The 21396-nt window shown below is 37.3% G+C and overlaps 5 protein-coding genes across 6 annotated transcripts; 2 read left to right on the top strand and 3 right to left on the bottom strand.

Moving 5' to 3' along the window:
- Window positions 1-4339: 4339 nt before the first annotated feature.
- Window positions 4340-6437, bottom strand: LOC119068478 (protein YIF1B-B). The gene is made up of 5 exons (XM_037172089.1): window positions 6260-6437; window positions 5571-6097; window positions 5067-5190; window positions 4735-4997; window positions 4340-4662 (listed from the first exon to the last, which is right to left on the bottom strand). The coding sequence occupies exons 1-5, from the start codon at window positions 6291-6293 to the stop codon at window positions 4456-4458; spliced, it is 1155 nt and encodes a 384-aa protein (XP_037027984.1). The 5' UTR covers window positions 6294-6437; the 3' UTR covers window positions 4340-4455.
- Window positions 6438-8368: 1931 nt separating this feature from the next.
- Window positions 8369-13715, top strand: LOC119068475 (spindle assembly abnormal protein 6 homolog). 2 transcript variants are annotated; one of them, XM_037172086.1, is made up of 7 exons: window positions 8369-8621; window positions 11569-11732; window positions 11794-12055; window positions 12129-12274; window positions 12339-12558; window positions 12624-12954; window positions 13560-13709. In XM_037172086.1, exons 1-7 carry the CDS (start codon window positions 8466-8468, stop codon window positions 13634-13636), a joined length of 1356 nt encoding a protein of 451 aa, XP_037027981.1. In that variant the 5' UTR covers window positions 8369-8465; the 3' UTR covers window positions 13637-13709. The 2 variants fall into 2 exon arrangements, with proteins under 2 accessions (XP_037027981.1, XP_037027979.1); XM_037172084.1 differs by lacking the exon at window positions 8369-8621 and adding an exon at window positions 11081-11340 and having other exon boundaries at window positions 13560-13715.
- LOC119068489 (coiled-coil domain-containing protein 12) lies at window positions 13710-14389 on the bottom strand. The gene is made up of 2 exons (XM_037172101.1): window positions 14127-14389; window positions 13710-14069 (listed from the first exon to the last, which is right to left on the bottom strand). The coding sequence occupies exons 1-2, from the start codon at window positions 14255-14257 to the stop codon at window positions 13742-13744; spliced, it is 459 nt and encodes a 152-aa protein (XP_037027996.1). The 5' UTR covers window positions 14258-14389; the 3' UTR covers window positions 13710-13741.
- A 970-nt stretch (window positions 14390-15359) lies between these two features.
- Window positions 15360-16494, bottom strand: LOC119068485 (ATP synthase mitochondrial F1 complex assembly factor 1). The gene is made up of 3 exons (XM_037172095.1): window positions 16149-16494; window positions 15762-16089; window positions 15360-15704 (listed from the first exon to the last, which is right to left on the bottom strand). Exons 1-3 carry the CDS (start codon window positions 16391-16393, stop codon window positions 15444-15446), a joined length of 834 nt encoding a protein of 277 aa, XP_037027990.1. The 5' UTR covers window positions 16394-16494; the 3' UTR covers window positions 15360-15443.
- A 1187-nt stretch (window positions 16495-17681) lies between these two features.
- On the top strand, window positions 17682-19401 carry LOC119068490 (probable prefoldin subunit 5). Its single transcript, XM_037172102.1, has 3 exons — window positions 17682-17859; window positions 18131-18340; window positions 19181-19401. The coding sequence occupies exons 1-3, from the start codon at window positions 17791-17793 to the stop codon at window positions 19355-19357; spliced, it is 456 nt and encodes a 151-aa protein (XP_037027997.1). The 5' UTR covers window positions 17682-17790; the 3' UTR covers window positions 19358-19401.
- Window positions 19402-21396: the final 1995 nt, after the last annotated feature.

The following is a 21396-nucleotide window of genomic DNA, read 5'->3' as shown; positions in this document are numbered from 1 at the left end:
TTTTTGTCTTTAATACAGTGTGAGAAAATGAAGAAGATACATTTTCAATGTTGTTAATCCAAGTTGGATTATCCAACTTGTTTCCACATGCGATATCCTGATTAGACCTGTGAATTACCAAAATAAGTCGAAGTGTATATTAAGACTTTCTTAGATCATCTGAGATTCTTCTTAATTCGGTTCACTAGTTGATGAGGTTAAGTTCCATGAAGATTGCTCTAAGAAAAGTCGCACAGATTTCTAGTTATATTTCGAAACGAAATTACGTTCATCACGGGACAGGTCATGGAATTAGCCATATAGTAACATAGAGATGAGCGGGCTACCCGTACTCGATACATAAGAAAATTCCGGCCCTAGGCATGTTTAATAATTCATTCGATTGATAAAATGTCGATTTTTTTTTCAAAATCGACCTTCGATATTTAAAAGAATCACTGGAAATTATCATCAATCGATGATACAATTTCCAAATAATTGAGAAACAATCGAATCTTTCATCGATAATCGATAAAACAGTCAATTGATTATGTATCGATTGTTTGGATAAATGTCGACTGAGAATCGAATTATCATTCGATATTCATCAGAGCCTAATCGTCTAATATTTGACAAAGTTTCGCAAATATTGACCGAATGTTTCACAAATGTTTGCGCAATTTTTGTGAAACATTTGTTAAACATTTGTGAAACTTTGTCAAATATTTGGCCCTGATATTCATCGATTTTATCGATGAAACATTCGATTGATATTGTATCAATTATTTGGAAATTTTATCATAGACTGACGACATGTTTCAGTGAACATGCCTATGGCCCGTCCCGAATTTAACCCAACTCTCTATTGCAATATTGGTATCACTTGTGGAATGAATAACATAAAAATTGGATTGAAATTATCCGTTCTTATAATTCTGACTCTGTATAAACATTGTTTATTAAACAATCGAATTGAATCGATTGGAATATCAAAATCGAAATAACGATAGCCCACAAAATGTATGCATCTATAAAAGAAAACTAAGCGATAATACGATATAAAACAAAAAAAAACACACTAAATTATAAACAAGAAAATATATTTATACTAATTATGTAATAAAATAATCAAAACATGAAATGAAATTAAAAAAAAATTGAAGAAAACAAAAATCATGAAATTATTAAGCTTATAAATCTAGTACTCCGGTAAATTTTCTAAGCTTTTTGAAGAAAACAAAAACAAAATAAACTAAGAACTAACGTGAACATTTTTACACAAAGAAAAACAACAACAAGAAAACATAGAATAAAAGTTGGAGAAAAAATAAAAGAAATTTTTTTAGTTAAGCATATTAAATTTACTAGACATATCTTCATAGCAAAATTTCTAACTAAAATAAAAAAAAATAAAACAAAAATGAAAACTAAAAAAAAATAGTAAAATGAAATTAGCAATGGTTGCCATTCTTTTTTTGTTCCAAAAAACATCGTTTGGCATTTATATGCTCCATTAAAAAAAAGAAAGAAATAAAAAAAAAGTTTTTCGTGTAAATAAACAATTGCATACCTTATGTCGAGTGTAAATATTGATTATTACAAAACAAAACAAAATGCATAATTAATAAACAAAACATTATTAATAAAATGAAAGCTTCTCGTGTTTCTTTTTGGTCTCCAGCAAACAAACTACTTTTATTAAGGTGGTGAAAGAATCAAATAGCCTTTGGAATTTACATGTAGATTACAGCGTAGTCAGTCAAAATGTAGAATAGTATTTGTAGAATACAAAGAAATAAGGTGTAAATTTGACAAAGACAGCTGAGAGTTTGGTTGCTAGAGAGAGTATTGGTTGAACAGTTAACTATAACTGTAAAGCTAACATCGGAAAAGCGGAAGATCCTGAACCATTTTTGGACCGGGAAACCTGATAACTCTAAATAAGTTTTGAGAACATACAGGGGACGTCATTGAAATTTAGACATGAATTTGCTGCAGCTATTTTTCCGCTGATCCACTCACACAAAACACAACTGCGCATACGCTTTACACGGTATTACCACTATCACTAGTGCCGTGTTTATTTTTGCTAGCTGCAGCAAATTCATGTTTTACTGAACTGAACTGCATTTTCCAATAACGTAATTTATGGGGTTTTTCCTCATATACCAAGACAGTAAATGACGATTTTAATCCTACGTTTTCATCATTAATCAGGAAAATTCGGACGTGTGCTGAAATAGTTATTTATCTACCAAGGTAGGTATGAAGGTATTTTTTCGCACTAGATGTCGATTGTCGACCCGAGGCGAAGCCGAGGCCGACAAGACGTCGTGTGCGAAAAAATACCGGCATACCTACCGTGGTAGATACAACGTTTTTCGCAATTTCGGGCCATAATCACCTTTCCAATGCAAAATATTACCAAAATTTCTACCAAACATTCATATGCAAACATGAATTCATTTGAACGATCAAGCAACCTGCACTATATACACATTGCAATGTGATCTATAGAGACGCGCCAAATAAAATCAAGTAGTCAATGCTTAGTATGTACGCTTCAACAATACGTTCTGTATAATTGTGTGACTCTGTAGCCGAATGGCTATGGTCGTTGCTTGGTGTTTGAAAGAATTTTGGTGTTGGATGTTCAAATCCTGGTCTGTGCAAAGTTTTTATTTATAAAATTTAGTCTTTCTTAAAGGTACTAAGCTCTGTAGCGTGCGAAAAAAAGGTGAAAAAGCCCAAGTGCGAAAAAAATAATCAAAAACGCACTGTGAAATAAATACCTTCAAAACGACATTAAATGGATGCATGGAAAGGTGATGATTATGGACCGGAATTGCGAAAATAACTATTACGTATCGATTGAGTAGGCCGAAAGAGTTACGTATTGAGTTTTGTATGCTTGCTAAGAGGACAGCTTTACTTTCGGTCCTTTTAGCAAGCATACAAAATATTTTGGAGCACTTTACCGTTATTTCATTCAACCAATGTCTGGAAAATTTAATTGTTGTGAGCACAGAGAACGACGTGGAACGAATAAAAGCGTTAGGTAACTGATCTGAGCTTCAATTCTCATACGTTCGCAAACTTTAAGAATTCGTAACTTGACAGTTCTTATGGGATTTTAATAAAATCATTTTTCATACCTAGGACCTAGGATTTCGTCGCACTTTTTCTCCGTCCAATATGAAAAATACTATTCGTACCACGGACTAAAAGTCTTTTTTAGCGTATTCGTAAACTTCTCACACGCTAAAAAAGACTTTTAGTCCTAGGTACGAAATGTACTATTATACACGCTACTGTCAAGTTACGAATATTAGGAGTCACGAAAATAAGTCAATTGTCGACCTGACCGATATGTGTGAATGGAATGGTATTGAATGATATCAGGTTCTAGGACTAGATCTAGGATTCTAGGACTAGATCAGGTTCATTTTTCGTAAATTTCCTGCCCTTCGTCCTTAACTTTCAGGATAAGCTGATTTTTGAAATTAACTTTCAGGGCAAAATGATCTTTTGTTACGATTGACCTGTCTTGACCATTAAACGCGAATAAACTCATTTTTTGAGAACTATTCATAAACAATTCAACATTTGTTCCATCCATTTGTTTGTAGATCGATCGTTGAGAACTAAGACACATGAAAGAACCATAGTTTTTACAGCCCTTTATGTGACAAGAGTAATTTGATTGATTCAAAATTGGTCAAAATCGACAAGGTAAGAAAACTGTAGGCAGATTTTTGGTAGCAATTCCAAACAAGAACTAGCGAACTTGCAACAACATTTACACTCCCAAGCTTCCCACGCACACTGATGTGCGTAATAGTAGAAGCAGTTGTCGACTATTTCATGTTCTAACTGCAGTCTTCTCTGCATTTTCTTTACTGAGGACATTCTGATCCGAATTCATGTCATCGTAACGGTAACTTTTATTACTGATTCACTTCATAGTTGAGTACGTCTTCGGGTTATAACTTACCAACTTTCTAGTGTATTTCGAACCACACACATTTCCCAATCGAAACGACGTTTTATCCGAACCGAACCCCATTTCAATATTTACTAGTGATGAAATGCATTACGTGACAACGCAATGGAGTTCTTTTGGACCCCTTTGTTCATTAAAAAAAATCAGAATTTGTTCGGAATTTTCCGAATTTTTTAGCATTAAAATTACCAAAAATGAGCCTTGGTCTTTTCGTTAAGCCCACCGGGAACGTAGGTCTTTGAACTTGTCACTGGAGCTAAAATTCAAATTTTCTCTGCACACGAAGAACTTGTCGCAGTTAGCTGAGATCTCGTGATCCGGATCCATGCTCATCCTACCCACCATGTAAAAGACGAATTGGCATTTGTTACAAAATAAATTGCTTTAATTTCATCGAAAGTCCGTTTAGAGAGTAGCATACAAATAAATGAGAACAAAAGCAACAATAAAACGTTTCGATCATGAAACCGTCATTAATTTGGTGGTATCAAATGCTTTGACAGCCAAAACGACAAAAATGCCTGCAAACCGGCGACCATAAACAGGAAATACAATTTCCTTTTGCGACCAATGCTGTAATCGTAGTTCTGTTCGTTCGCTTGTGGATTGCCGTACACGTCATATGATTGTGCAGTTGATGGCGGTCGTTCGTGCGATACTTTGGCTTTTAACGAACGCAACTGGAAAAAGATTAGAGAGATCGATGAGAACCCTTCGGCAATTTTGTGTTTCTCGTCTCGTTCAACACTTACCAGAAAGAATCCCAACGATAAACTACAATAGACGAGTGTGGCATAATAACCAACTTGGCGAAACAGAATCATAACGAGAATGCATGTGACAATGATGGCATACTTATATCCCGAATACGCAACCAGATCTAATGCCGTTAATGTTGTGGGTATGTTGGTGATGTACAACGTTATTAAATAAATGCCCAGCTCGAATAGGCTATACGCCAATGCACTCGACGCAAGAATTCCTAATTGTTCAGGCGTGAAACGGTTTTGCATTCCTACATAACGAAACGGAATTTGGTTTGTTACAGAGCGAACGGTGAACAACAGTACCAAGTGTTACTTGCCTAATACTAATCCAGCCAGAACAACGTACGTTATGTAAGCCATAGTTGGTATGTACAAATCTGGCGCATTCACATCGAATCTCGGTTGGACGGGATTGTCCTGGTCGTACTTCAGAGACCAATCCTACAAAATTGAACAGTTCGTAAATGCTGTCGGTGATGCATTTGAACAGATGATACGGAACAGGATTTTTCGATCGACACTACCGACTTGAAATCAAAAAAATCAGCAGGGAGTGAAGACAGAAAGCATCGGACATCTCCATATTGTATTTGATGCTGCAAAACTTGTAACATTCGGACTGGCAGACCTCATTTGGTCCAGTAAACCAGCCTAAATTTAACAATGAAGCTTACACTAGTGTTCAAGCCAACGATGTCTTGAGCATCTGGTTGGAACTATCTCACTGTCATCTACACCGTAATCATACGGTGCTCCGAAAAACTACGAGCGCAAGCAAATTATCCTGTTCCGGAACATTAGCAAACATTCAGCGCACTTACCGAGTGTGTGAATGGGAAAAACAGCAGTCGCAATTTGTTGACCACATACTTGTTGTCAACGGCAAAGTAATATTTTAACCTCGTCACCGGAACATATTTTTCGAAATGACTTTCGACGAATTGCTTGCCTTGGCCAGCCAGCTTCTGTGTATACTGCATGGCCATATCTTGTACGATTGGCTGTTGAAACATTGCGAATTGTCCCTGCTGTGGTTGCATCGGAACATTTTGCTGTGTATGTGGTTGTTGCTGTGGATTAATTGGCTGTTGTGGATTCATCGGTTGCTGGATGGCTTGGTTGTAGTCATTGTAACCGTATTGTGGCTGCTGATTTGGATTGTACGCAAATTGGGATGGTTGAACATTTGGTCCGGATCCAAATAATTGTTGCTGCTGTTGCGGTTGTTGTGGTTGTTGAAGATTCGGATCAAATGGTGCGGCCATAAATTGGCTAGCTGGTGCGCCACCCATTGCATTTACATCACTAACCCTCTTCACTTTGCGACCGGGACCTACTGGACCACCAGCTGGAAAAGAGGAAGCCATTTAGCTAAAAGTGTATGAATCTCATCGCAGCCTATCGCTAAGTTTGTCAAAAGAAAAATACAAAGTTCGCGATAAACTTGATGACAAGTTGTGATGGACAACCGCAAAACCGAAAATGCTGAAACATTTTAAAATGCACTCACACGGTCGTTGATTGAAATTAGCATTGTAATTCATTATAATCGTGTCACAAATACAAGATAAATAAATTTCAATCCAATAAATTAAGAAAATATTTGAAATAATTGAAGTTTTTGTTCAGTTACACATCATCATGAAAGGATAATGTCAAATGACAACCGCAAAATCATTCTTTCGTTCGTTTCGTTATTTTTCATTTTGTGCTAGATGGCGCTTGAAAATGTAATAGATTCAATTGGATTTGAAAAATCTGCAAGATGTTCTGTTGTTCGACGGTTAGTCAGAATCGTCTGAATTCACAGTCATCCGTTTTCATTCCGTTTTGCCTCCGTGTGTATGACAGTTGGCATTTCATACAATTGGGCACGTGTTAACTGTCACGTACACGGAGGCAAAACGGAATGAAAACGGATGATATATGACTGTGAGGCCACACTTATGCTTGATTTCGTCTTACGCCGTTTACGTTCCGTTTAGCTAAACCACGTCTCTTTTTTATTGTTTAAAGAGTAAACAGAGCATTCGTAAACATAAATAGAATTATTGCTAATTATTTAGATCTTGTATTGAAGTGACGGTGATGTTCGTTTTTTAAACGAAAATCAAAAGTATAGAAGTATAGACATGAAATTGGCCCATATTTTAACATTTACACTCCTATGTATACTCTAACGGTCGGTTGCTAAAGTGGTAAAAATATTGAATGCTGGCAACCAAAGATAATGTAAATCATCAACGGATCCAGCGTCCACATAAACTTAACTCAAATAAAGTTTTTACGTGCTCAACATTCCGGGTATTTATTCGTTCCACATCGTTTTCTATGCACTCACCCGTTACATACGTGTGGAATATGATGAGAAAGTCGCTATTTTTTGTGATGGGACAAATATCCTAGAAACTAGAAACCAATAAAATCCTCGATACAGTAAAAACTTACTTTGAGGCTCATTTGAGGTGAACTTACCACACACCATCAGTGGCTACGAAGTCAATTCAAAGAAATTTATTATAATCAAAATAATTCAGTAAGCTTAACATAGCAATGCGAGTCAATTATCAAGATTGAACCTTTCGGTTTTACAGCGAACTAATTTCATTAAATCAACGTTCCGCTACATCATCAAACAATTCGAAGGAAAAGATCAACAAAAACCTTTACTTTACTAGTGAGGTAATGTGGCCTTTCCCTCACTAGTGAAGACCCTTTCCCTCGCTCGTAAAGTAAAACGCCATACTTTACACGTGAAATAATTTGATATCTCGTATCACGATGAGTAAAAGTATCTCGGGCTGAAGCCCTCGGATACTTTTACTCATCTGGATACGAGATATCAAATTACTTCACTGGTACAGTAATGTACTATTACATGATCAGTTCAGTGGCTACGAAATTTATATGAAAAGGGCAACTTAAGAAAAACAAAATTCCGAATTTTCCTAAATAACATTTTCTTTGAGTTGATTTCACACACAATCTGTACTGAGTGCGTTTATCAATTTTGGTGTCACCCGGCTTCGTGGCTGTCTTCAAAGTTCTGAAAGAACAGATTAAGACAACCACGAAGGCGGGTGACACCAAATTTTATAAACAGATAGTGGGAGAAATGAACTTGAAGAAAATATTTTTCTAGAAAATTCAGAATTTTGTTTTTGTTAAGTTCCATTTTACATATAAACTTCGCAGCCGTTGACGCAATTGTGTGTCACCGCCTTCGTGGTCAACTCAGGGTTGTCTTAACCTGTTCTTTCAGAACCTTGGCTGTCTTAACCTGTTATTTCAGAACCTTGGTAAATTGAAGACCCATATGCGTTAAGTCCAAGGCTGTAAACTTTGGGGAGGTCATGCAGTCGTTATTTTATTAGATACGTGGGAACAACACACCTTTTCCATACAAACAAATTAACTGAAAATGAATTTGTAATTTTTTTGTCATGAAACGTGGTGTGTCACTCATGTATGTATCTGCTTGACCTCCACAAAGTTTACAGCCTTGGTTAAATCCACATATGTTCGCAGGTGGTGCCTAGAATAAACAAAAACCAGATATTCAACGATGAATTCAGATTTTCGTTGATTTTTTTTCTTCAATAATGATCTAGTACAATACCAAACATTCTTTTAGAAAATACAAACCGGTCAATGACAACGAACGATTTTATTAAATAATCGAATTTACACGGAAAACGGTCACAGATTCTTCAATAATGTCGGATTCGTTGTTTGTTGACCCACAATATCGTAAGGCCATTGGTACCATATATCCCACCAACGTGTTTTCGATAAACATTGACCACTTTGGCATCAAGTCACGAAAAATGTACAATGTAACTGTCGACCGAATTTTGAGCAGACACTTACTGGTAAGAACTGAATCGTAGAGAGGTCCGATGAGTCCTCTTTGTGATCGTTGTGTTGCTTGTTTTTCACACCGGTAAACGAAACCGCTTCGTTGACGATAAACCTTGTTGAGCTCAAACAGTAAATTAATCTGCGCAGAAGAAAGTTTTTTGAACACAACGGTCACAAATAGATTGTTGCACAACCAGCAAAAGTTAGAATTCAGTGAATTTATCACGACTAATTTTCAGCAAATTCGTATTCGCCTAGTCGGTTGGCCTGTAGAGGCGTCACATTTTTTTATAGTACTTCATTCTCACTGTACTATTTTTTTGTGTAACAACATCACAGTCGTTCATTCCCATGAAATGTCATTGCAGTGAAGTTTGTTCATGAAAAAATAATTCAGTGACAGCAGACTTTTGATGAAGAAAAGTACTAAATTGTAATAGATTTTACCCTTAGTTTCTAATTTCCATTTTCCTATATCTGATCCGAATGATCAATCCAAAGGATAATGTCAAATGACAACCGCAAAATCATTCTTTCGTTCGTTTCGTTATTTTTCATTTTGTGCTAGATGGCGCTTGAAAATGTAATAGATTCAATTGGATTTGAAAAATCTGCAAGATGTTCTGTTGTTCGACGGTTAGTCAGAATCGTCTGAATTCACAGTCATCCGTTTTCATTCCGTTTTGCCTCCGTGTGTATGACAGTTGGCATTTCATACAATTGGGCACGTGATAACTGTCACGTACACGGAGGCAAAACGGAATGAAAACGGATGATATATGACTGTGAGGCCACACTTATGCTTGATTTCGTCTTACGCCGTTTACGTTCCGTTTAGCTAAACCACGTCTCTTTTTTATTGTTTAAAGAGTAAACAGAGCATTCGTAAACATAAATAGAATTATTGCTAATTATTTAGATCTTGTATTGAAGTGACGGTGATGTTCGTTTTTTAAACGAAAATCAAAAGTATAGAAGTATAGACATGAAATTGGCCTATATTTTAACATTTACACTCCTATGTATACTCTAACGGTCGGTTGCTAAAGTGGTAAAAATATTGAATGCTGGCAACCAAAGATAATGTAAATCATCAACGGATCCCAGCGTCCACATAAACTTAACTCAAATAAAGTTTTTACGTGCTCAACATTCCGGATATTTATTCGTTCCACATCGTTTTCTATGCACTCACCCGTTACATACGTGTGGAATATGATGAGAAAGTCGCTATTTTTTGTGATGGGACAAATATCCTAGAAACTAGAAACCAATAAAATCCTCGATACAGTAAAAACTTACTTTGAGGCTCATTTGAGGTGAACTTACCACACACCATCAGTGGCTACGAAGTCAATTCAAAGAAATTTATTATAATCAAAATAATTCAGTAAGCTTAACATAGCAATGCGAGTCAATTATCAAGATTGAACCTTTCGGTTTTACAGCGAACTAATTTCATTAAATCAACGTTCCGCTACATCATCAAACAATTCGAAGGAAAAGATCAACAAAAACCTTTACTTTACTAGTGAGGTAATGTGGCCTTTCCCTCACTAGTGAAGACCCTTTCCCTCGCTCGTAAAGTAAAACGCCATACTTTACACGTGAAATAATTTGATATCTCGTATCACGATGAGTAAAAGTATCTCGGGCTGAAGCCCTCGGATACTTTTACTCATCTGGATACGAGATATCAAATTACTTCACTGGTACAGTAATGTACTATTACATGATCAGTTCAGTGGCTACGAAATTTATATGAAAAGGGCAACTTAGGAAAAACAAAATTCCGAATTTTCCTAAATAACATTTTCTTTGAGTTGATTTCACACACAATCTGTACTGAGTGCGTTTATCAATTTTGGTGTCACCAGCCTTCGTGGCTGTCTTCAAAGTTCTGAAAGAACAGATTAAGACAACCACGAAGGCGGGTGACACCAAATTTTATAAACAGATAGATAGTGGGAGAAATCAACTTGAAGAAAATATTTTTCTAGAAAATTCAGAATTTTGTTTTTGTTAAGTTCCATTTTACATATAAACTTCGCAGCCGTTGACGCAATTGTGTGTCACCGCCTTCGTGGTCAACTCAGGGTTGTCTTAACCTGTTCTTTCAGAACCTTGGCTGTCTTAACCTGTTATTTCAGAACCTTGGTAAATTGAAGACCCATATGCGTTAAGTCCAAGGCTGTAAACTTTGGGGAGGTCATGCAGTCGTTATTTTATTAGATACGTGGGAACAACACACCTTTTCCATACAAACAAATTAACTGAAAATGAATTTGTAATTTTTTTGTCATGAAACGTGGTGTGTCACTCATGTATGTATCTGCTTGACCTCCACAAAGTTTACAGCCTTGGTTAAATCCACATATGTTCGCAGGTGGTGCCTAGAATAAACAAAAACCAGATATTCAACGATGAATTCAGATTTTCGTTGATTTTTTTTCTTCAATAATGATCTAGTACAATACCAAACATTCTTTTAGAAAATACAAACCGGTCAATGACAACGAACGATTTTATTAAATAATCGAATTTACACGGAAAACGGTCACAGATTCTTCAATAATGTCGGATTCGTTGTTTGTTGACCCACAATATCGTAAGGCCATTGGTACCATATATCCCACCAACGTGTTTTCGATAAACATTGACCACTTTGGCATCAAGTCACGAAAAATGTACAATGTAACTGTCGACCGAATTTTGAGCAGACACTTACTGGTAAGAACTGAATCGTAGAGAGGTCCGATGAGTCCTCTTTGTGATCGTTGTGTTGCTTGTTTTTCACACCGGTAAACGAAACCGCTTCGTTGACGATAAACCTTGTTGAGCTCAAACAGTAAATTAATCTGCGCAGAAGAAAGTTTTTTGAACACAACGGTCACAAATAGATTGTTGCACAACCAGCAAAAGTTAGAATTCAGTGAATTTATCACGACTAATTTTCAGCAAATTCGTATATCTGATCCGAATGATCAATCCAAGATTTTCATTTGTACAATTGACATGCCACTGTTTGAACATTTAAAAGTGGAGCAATCGTTACATGTTTCATTCGACGAATTCGTTACGCATCTATCGAAAATATTGGATGCCTGCAAGAAGGAAGAACTGTAAGTCAAACTTGCAGCGCACTGTGTCTTACATGGGAAAAATAATCATTCGTTTCTCTAGGAACTTGGCCATTTCCCGAGATCATAATCAGCACAACCTTCAGTTCTACGAGGAACGATCGCTACGCAATTTAGTCTTTCTGTACCTTCCCATTCAGGACGCACCGCAAAGCGTCATAATGTTTCACATCAATCAATCGATAGACAAATTCCAGCAACAAAACGAATCTCTATTGGAGCAGGTCGATCGTTTAGAAAATGCATTGCATCATCGGGATCAGCAAATAGCCAAATTGGAAGCGAACGCTGTCAGACAGGAAGAGGTAACATCCGTATTTGTGGAACCATACGTCCAATGTTCTGTCGGTTTCATCAATTTTCTATTTGTATTCTCAGAATCTGAAAAAAATGCACGAGGAATCAAAGATGAAGATGGAATCCAAAGATGCGGTTGTGGCCAAATTGAACGCGTCGATTCAAGCATTGCAGGCAAATAATGAATTCATGAGAGTGGAAACAGTTCAGATGACTGAGAGATTTAAGTGAGTGGCGTAAATTTACTATGTTTCGTTAAGTTAAACGAAAGAACAATTTTTCTCATTTTAGCAAAGAAATCGAAAGGAATAAAGAACTTGACGAAGAAGTGTACCGTCTGAAGGATGTCATAAAGGACCTGAAGAAGTCCTTAAACGAACAGTACGACAAATTGCAGAACAATGAGTTAATGGCCAAAAACAGCGATCGAAAGCACGACCACATGCTGAATGAAGCGCGTAAACGGACTCAATCTCTTGAAGAAAAACTGCAACATTTTGAGAAACAGATCGTAAGACGATTTTACACACTAATCAGATCAACAATTCCAATAATTCAACAAAATCGCCCACACAGAGTGAACTGACGGTCGAATTGGAAGCCGAACGAAAAAATCGACAAACCAAACAAAATGCCCTGCAATTGACCACCGAGGAAATTTCACGTGCCAACAGCATCATTGCCATTCAAGTGAAAGAGTTGAATCAGCTGAAGAAGAAAGTGGAAATGCGTACGGACATTGCATTGCAGCAGGAAAAGGCGGTCAAGATGCTGGAACAAGAAAATGAATCGCTGCGAAACAAACTCAAGGATGTTTTCATGAATGCCGACAATCAGAAAGACGTTTCGAAACGGCTTGAAGAGCTGCGTGTTGGTACGGACGAATTGGAACAGAAATACAGTAAAAGTAAGTGAAGGAATGTCGTCAATACCAAGCACACGTTGTGTGATACTACCTTAGCTGGACCACCGTTCTTACGTATCGTGTGTTTGTATAGGATAGGTTTCGGTGTCCTGAGTACGAAACACGCATCTATTGGTGTCTGTGGTTCCACTGCAGCCGTTTCACAATTTTTTTTAAGGGAATCTGAACAGGACAGTTTGTACAGCAGGTATCTAGGGTGCCGTGAGTTGAAATAACCACTCCATCGGTCTTCACTACTTATCGTTAGTACCACATCGAAGATATAGAAATGAATGAGTAGCTTTTGTCTTTCTTCGGTATTGTACTTACCTTTGGGGTCATTATTTGAACTCATCCTAGATATCTGTTGCTCCAGAAGCTGTCCTGTTCCCGTCACTTTTAAAATAAATTTTTTTGTGAATCGGCTACAGCGGAATCACATACGTCATTGGGACCAACGGATGCGTGACACGTATTACGTGTTCGTACTCAGAGCACCGAGACCTATCCAACTCACTAACCCACCATTTTTGTACAAATCCTGTATTGCGTGCTGCAAGCCGGTGTTCATCAAAGACTAACAAAATCTGTGTCTCTATTCTAAACAGAAATCGCTGAACTCAACAATCGCTTGGTGCAGGTGACCTGCGACAGTAACTTGAGTAAGACGTCATCACGCTACTAAGACCGAATCGAGAATCAAATCGATGGCTGAATATTCAGTGAATAATGATCTGTGATAAAATAAAGATCTCGAATTTCGATTTTTCTGCGTTTGTCTGTATTTTAACTACTTTTCCATTTCGACTGTGGCCATATTCACCATTTCTAACATGTTACTCTGGTTCTTCTTTAACCGTTCGCGTATCAGTTCGGCGATAGCCCGTTGCGTTTGTTTCTCCAATTTTTCCAATTTCTTCGACACATCACGCTTCAGATCCCAATCCGGTTTCCGTGGAGCCAAATTCACAATATCAATGTCTTCGATGACGATCGGTGTTTTCAACATGTCCAACTGATCTTGCACTTCGTCTTCAATGCTTTCGGTGACGGTCGCTGGGACGATTGCATTTTCCAGTATTGTTTCGTCTTCTGGTTTATAGCTTCGGAATATCGGTCTGAAACCGATGGTCATTTAATGTACAAATCGAATGCGATTGTGAGATGAAACTTACTTTTTCGCTTCACTGTCCGCTGAATCCTTATCCGAAGTGGCTTTTCGTTTTAACGCCTGTAAACGTTCTTTGCGCTTGATAGCTTCCTGTTCCATTGAACCAAGTTTGTCTGTGTTTGCGGCGTCCGACATATTTGAGTTGCTTTCGAATGGGGTTCTCTATAATTTAAAGGTAACTGAGAAGCGTTCGCACTGGATGTTGATGGTAGGTTATTTAACTAAATTTCAAAACAAAACAAATGGCATTTCACTTTATGACAGCTCTATCAGATGCGGTTTAGAATATACTGCCACCTATGTGATCATCTATGTACTACTCTATTATGCGCTACAACGCTGCAAAAGAACCTGAAAAATTTGAATGTGAAATCGAAGAAATTTTTTATTCAAATCGAAATGGATGGACTTTGTAGTGGTTTTTCTTGTCATTGTCGCCATGCTATGTAGCATTTCAACTAACTTTTAAACTATCAAAAAATGTGTCATGGTTCCCGTCTCTCAAATTTAATCATTGGCAGTACTATCAAAAATCAATTAAGGATACAGGGAAGAAAAGGAAGAGAAAATTGGATATTCTCACAAAGAGACAGCAACAAAATTGATAACATTGAACAATTTCTGATATGCTCATTTGAGAGAGCAAAATGGAATGAAAACTGAGAACTTTTTCTAAGTTGACTGCGATCCGCACTTCACTTCACTCCGTTTTCGCTCTTCACGTATCATCAATGGAAACAACAGTGGAAAGAAATTGCACATCCCAACACATAAAAACTTAGTGTAAATTTTGCACTGCAAAAGAGATTCACGATTTTGTGTCGAGAATTTCTCTCAAAATCTTGCTCCTCTCTTGTACTAAATTTTTTATACGTTGTAGGGCAGGTTATGTACGGGTATGAGAGAATGTCTTGTTGTCCTAGATTGTTTGGTGTTAGCAGCGATTTTCGTATCTAGTACTTCTATTAGAGCCTAAGACTTTTTGATAAAGGAAATTCAAGTTTTTCTACACCTGAAAACGGACCACTAATTTCGCGATGATGGATCGAAAATTATGCTGTGACCTCCATTGCAATCCGATCTTGTGTTTCGAACTTAATCTAAATAGTCAATTCAGCGATAGTCGGGCATATGTCCCAACATACTAAAACAGTATCTGAATGACAAACTATGAACGGAGATCATGGAAGGAAATGCCATAAATGTTTAGGACGCACATTGAAATAACACGACAGTGAAGCTACCTCAAACAATGTATTGTTTCGACAATTTTCAAATTATGACAATAATTGCACCACCGGACGACCTACGATCTGTCTCACTATAGCGTAATATTTTCCAGCTCCTTGATAACGTCCATGTGTTTAAAATTAGCCGGATCTTTGGTAAACTTTTCCAGCAACTGTAATTTCGATGCATTGTCCTGCGAGTAGTACAGTTGCAATTGATTGATAAGACATTGTGCTTCCTGCGGATTTATAACGTTTTTGTCGAATTCGCCACGCATCAGTATGATTCCCTGGTCAGCGAATTCGGTGTAATGAACCATGTTCAAGCATTCTGGGGCATTTTCTTTGTGAACCTGGGAATGGGATTGTTATCGAAATCGAAATGGTAATCGAAAATATAGAATACGAACCTGGTAGCAAAGCAGTGGCGTGAAGTGTACCGTATTTTGAGCGAATTGTGCCAGAAAGAACTCGAATCCTTCGCTCCTTGGCAACGGAAATATGAAAATGGGATAACTTCTACCTCGTTTCATCTGTGTTTCAAAGACATTCGTTGGTATGGTAGCGACGAGAACTTCCTTCTGCTTGTGATACTCCAACCAAATGTGTTTTATTTCGTCAATGCTTTTACCATCGAGCAACTCAACTTTCATGATGTCCGACAATTTCTTCTCGGTCTCACCGGTCAATGATTGGGCTGCGGTTGCTGGTTTTGGATTGAGAAGCTCAGAGTAATCTCTTCAAAACGAAATTATGATTTTCCCGACTCAATGTACAGTTCAATTGTGGCAAAGTACCTTGGTTTCGACTCCGGTTTTGGCTTAGCTGCTGCCTTCTCAATTTGATCCACTCGACTGAGGAACTCTTCGGGTGCCGATTGCTGTAACGTTGAGATCTTGGAGGCATACTTTTCGTAGTACGGATTTTTATTCTTTAGTTCTTCGAGTGCCTTTTCGGCACGTAACTGAGCTGACATTGTGATAAATCGATTGAATTTTACTGGATTCAGTGATGTCAATGATTTACGGAGCACTAGTGCCATAACAATGTGCGAACAATCACAATTTTTGTCTTATATTTTGATGTTCTGAAAAGACACCAAACTTGACAATAATACGATTTGACAGCAAAAGGAAGACATTTATCATACCGCATGCTACATGATTGTATCGCGCAGTTTTTTTACCGCATCAAAGTCGCGCTACGAATTACCGCAAGCTACTTGAAACGATTTTTGCCATTGTTCAAACGTTTAGGGCATTCATAAATATCACAATCAACTGTAATCGCAAAGGTCTCAAAGGTTCTGAAAAAACCTAGGATTAAAGGATGAGATGAAGGTGTCGAAGTGTAGATACGAAAAGGGAATTTCTCTCCTACAATCGGAAGGCATTGGGGAGTCTGGCACACGCGATCATAGTATGCGCCCCTTTACTACATGTAACAAACAAAAAGTCATGACTGTGCCAGATTCCAAGGCCGTATACTTTGAAGTATACAGCCTTTCCAGAGTCGCCCCTTAGAGGTGAATCTGGCATTCAATCAATTTGTATGGTGTGACAGATTACACCACGCCAGCATTTGACCAGTATTATTATCGGATCTATTACTTCTATCAGTCAAAGTATTTCAACCGGTTGATTTCAAATCTTCTACTTCAATTTTGTAACGTGCATTTTACTATATAAATAACCACATTACCTAGAGCTTGTCATTATCTTTGTCGTTGTTATCGATAACAGATGAATAGCCGTATGTGACAGGTTAAGAGTCACAAGACATAAATCAATTGAGAGACTCACTCCGCCATATCTCTTCACTCGGTTAATATACATAGACGGTCCTTTAGACTGTGGAAGGAGTATGTGAATAGATTGTGGAGAAAATTAGTACTGTGTTGACCAGCTTTACAATAGTACCACTCTTTTAGTTCCACTTTTTTCGTAAACGCCGCATATATGCAGCGTTACAATAGTTTCACTTTTTTAGTTCCACTTTCCTTCTACAAGTGGAACTAGTGTAACGCTGTATATATGCAGTGTTACAATAGTTCCACTTTTTCCCTTTTACAAAAAAAAGTGGAACTAAAAGAGTGGTACTTTTGTAACGCTGGTACTCTGTTGTTCGTCGGATCGCTGCATCACTGGGTCTGCTAACGCTGATTCTAATGTTTAAAAATGACATGGCCACCATGTCACCTCTCATGTTTAACTCATATCGCAGATATCGTAGATTTTTTTGTTTAAATTTCCCGCCTTTTTTGCGGTTTAAATAGCACTAATTCATTTCTACAAACCGATTAAATTACGCCATGCGTTTGATGTGTTTTTTTTATATATTAGCTGTACTCTCTACCTCTGGTGAACAAATTGACATTTGTTTCCTCAAAACTTATTTGGAATATTGGATTTTTGTGAGCGAATTACTTAAAACTACAAAATGGAACAAATTGATTTAACTAAATTGAGTATTCAACAACTCCAACAACTAAAAATGGAATTCGAATCGGTTAGTTTGAACATAAAACTTTGAACAAATTGTGATCCATTCAATATCACTTGTCGACTAGGATGCAAAATATGTGCCGCAAAACTAATTTAATCTTACGGAGAAACATGTTCTGCTCCTTGTTCGCTTAAATCCAAATGCATGCCACCGTAAACTCATACATTTGTGTCCACATTTAACCCGCAATTGCACACAATTCCGTCTGGCTAGCATTTCCCAACTGATGTGGGTGTGACAAAACATTCAGCTGACTGTGATTTTACCATTTTAGGAATTGAATGTTTTTCAAGAATCGCTGCAAACCCTCAAGATGGCCAAAACAAAGTTTGCCGGATCGAAAGAGGCCTTGGAGCAAATAAATCCGAGCTGGAAAGATAAAGAAATTTTGGTGCCGCTAACTGGCAGCATGTATGTTCCTGGCGTTGTGAAGCAGGTGGATTCATTCATCATAGACGTGGGAACAGGATATTATGCTGAAAAGGTTTGTCATTTTACGGCTTTGTTTTATAGTCTGATGTACTTGTCTCCGAATGAATCCGATAAACGCGCACTTTCATGAAAGTGTTCATTGACAGTTGGAGCCACACAGTTCATCAAATATTTTCCTACTCAATACATTCCACTTAATGGCATGAGTATATCGTTCTAAGCATTCTTGTTGAATCTTCAACCGACGATCTGGCTACCAGTCAGATATTTAGAATTGTGAACTTTCGGGCGGAGAATGAAACACTTTAATTCGGTCGTGTCGCCCTTTCAACGATCGTATTTATTCTACTTGAAAAGTATTTTTCTTACACAAATCAGTGCTAATTCGATTTTGTCTTTAACTTCCACGACGACTCGGATTTGTAACTATTACCGAGCAGAAACTACTGTTCGAGATCCAACAATTCTATTGCTGGAATTACAAAACAAACTCTTTTCATATTCCAACAACAGTGTCGTATTAAGCAAAGATCACTGTCTCCTTAGGGGCCATGTTCTGCTCTTATTGTGTGCTTCACTAACGAAAGAATTTCGCAGCTTTTGTCCCTATTGTCTAAACTGTATTGGATGTCAGCTACACATTAAGTGCAGTGTCCACCCGAAAAAGTCCGCCATTGACGCCACTGGCTGTACAAAATACATCTGATTTTGAGTTTGAAATTTGGTGTTTGCGGTACCACCTAGGCCCAAACTAAACAAAATGACGTCAAATTATTAGAGTGTCGTGGAACTATAGGCACTATATAAAAACCTAGCCCTTGAAACATATTCCATTAAAGTATCGGACCATTAAACTGTTGCAAATGTTCACTTATATCCAACATATTTTCAGGATCTCGAAACATCCAAGGATTACTTTCAGCGTAAGGTCGACTATGTTCAAGAACAAATGGATAAAATCGATGTTCTAGGCCTGCAAAAGTCCAAAGTTCTGAATGCCGTTGTGGACGTTATTGATATGAAAATTGCTCTGATCCAGCAACAGCAACAACAAGCGGCTGCGTCGTAAGTTTCAGTTAAATATTTTTTAATAAAACTCGTTTTGAAATTTAATTTTGAATTTTATTGCATCTGGAAGTCTAAATGAAAGGGTTACAGTGATTGTTTGTTTCTTATATATACATGTTGACGCCGCATCACGGTATATGATCCTAGGGAAGGACTTGCAGTAAGCGATTGTGAAAATTTCCGATTCAAGATAGGTCCAGCCGGATCCAGCATTTCGTTTGGTTCAATTTATTCTTTGTGGGCTCGTGTACTTCAAAGTTGGTCAAATATCATCTTTTCCTCAAATATTTTCACGGAAATTGTCTCAGCGGGCTAAACAGCCATCACACCAGCTGCACCACGAACAAATTTAGTATTAATTCATCTGATTTCTTGGGAGTTACGATTCTTCGTGTCTATTTTTGCAAAAGATTATGAGATCTCGATACTTACGATTCCTCGACCCCTACTAATCAAAAATCAACGATTTCGAATTGAGAATAGCGTCTGTAAAATCTGAGCGTTGCAAATATCATTTACCCAAGTGCAAACAACAGTAAATTTTCCTCATCTTATGCAAATACTATCAGATGATTAGTTCAAGCTAACACAAAGTAAATGACCTTTTTTGATTTGTTTTTTAACTTTTGCCTTCTGCACTTACCTTACTCAAAAGCGTCATTTCTTAAATGTGTCCATCTCTTAGGAATTACTTTCCATTAAGGACCTGTGAAGGTCTTGGCAATTTTTATGCTAATTTTAGGAATTAAGTCCATGGTTAGGTCTTTTCATATTATAGGGCAAAATTTCAATTTCTCGTAATTTCGTCTCCTTGCATGTAAAGTTGAAGTTTTAAATGCATCTGTTCTGGGCGGTAGATTTTAGGCAACTAAGCGAAAGTATACTATTTCCATTTTGTCTTCTACGTGAAGATTTTGCAAACGTTAGACACTCACATCAAACCAGTTAACCAACCCTTCGAAGCAAGTTCAAAATGTCCAAGTTATCCAAACAGGTATTATTATTGGGAGTTTTGGCGATGACCTCAGTATTTCTGTCCTTCCTCAAAAAGGCAAAACAAATTGGTAGCGGTGAAAAATATGGGAAAAGCAAAATTCTTTTATATTTCCGGAAATTTACAGATCAACCTGCAGTTTGTCATATAATTGTGTAACCAAGGCTTAAGAGACACCGGCACTTAGCTAAAATTGTAGCCTACATTTGGGTGTTTCGTTTTTCATTTTTTGTTAATATCTTTTCATCAGAATCCTTTTTGAAAAATGTACGACCGCAGTGAAATTTTCATAAACTGCTCATTGTTCTCAGAGCTGGTCAAATTGCTGCAACCAAATCTATTTTCTGTTGAAAGCTAACACATTCGCTGTCGGAATTGCGGTCGTACATTTTTGAAAAAGGATTCTGATGGAAAGATATTAACAAAAGCAAACTAAAATCCTGTATTTAAATATCGCCCTAATGTATGCTTTTCGGCAAAGTACCGGTGCCTCTTAAGACCTCGCTTAAGACGAATCTACACTAATCTAAATTGTAGCCTACATTTCTGGGCAATATTATTATTATTTTGATGATAATTTTGGGCTCGCATCCTTTTTCGAAAAAGTGCGACCATCGTTTGGTGTTAAAATGTGTTAGTTTTCAGCAAAAGTTTAAATGTTTGTGGTGATGTGACCTAAATCCGAGAAAACTCAAAATATGTGTCAATTTTCGTGAAATATTGAGTTTTCTCGTACTGAGATTACATCACCACAATCATTTAAATTTTTACTGAAACCTAACATATTTTAACACCAAACGATGATCGTACTTTTTCGAAAAAGGATGTAGGTTCGAAATTATCATGAAAATAATAATAATTTTGCCCCGAAATGTAGGCTACAATTTAGCCATGTGTAGATTGCTTATCAATACGAGAGGTAAAAATGTTGAATAACCAATATTTTGGGGGACGAGAAATCAATATCTTGAAAAGGATGTGAAGTTACCATTGGCCTAGAAGGTACGATTTTCGATCAAAATCAGCTTAATCGGACCCTTTTTGTG

This window comes from Bradysia coprophila (assembly GCF_014529535.1).
Source record: "Bradysia coprophila strain Holo2 chromosome X unlocalized genomic scaffold, BU_Bcop_v1 contig_185, whole genome shotgun sequence".
Taxonomy (NCBI): Eukaryota; Metazoa; Arthropoda; class Insecta; order Diptera; family Sciaridae; genus Bradysia; species Bradysia coprophila.
The sequence above is the reverse complement of the archived record's forward strand: the minus strand, read 5'-3'. Positions and strand labels throughout refer to the sequence as shown.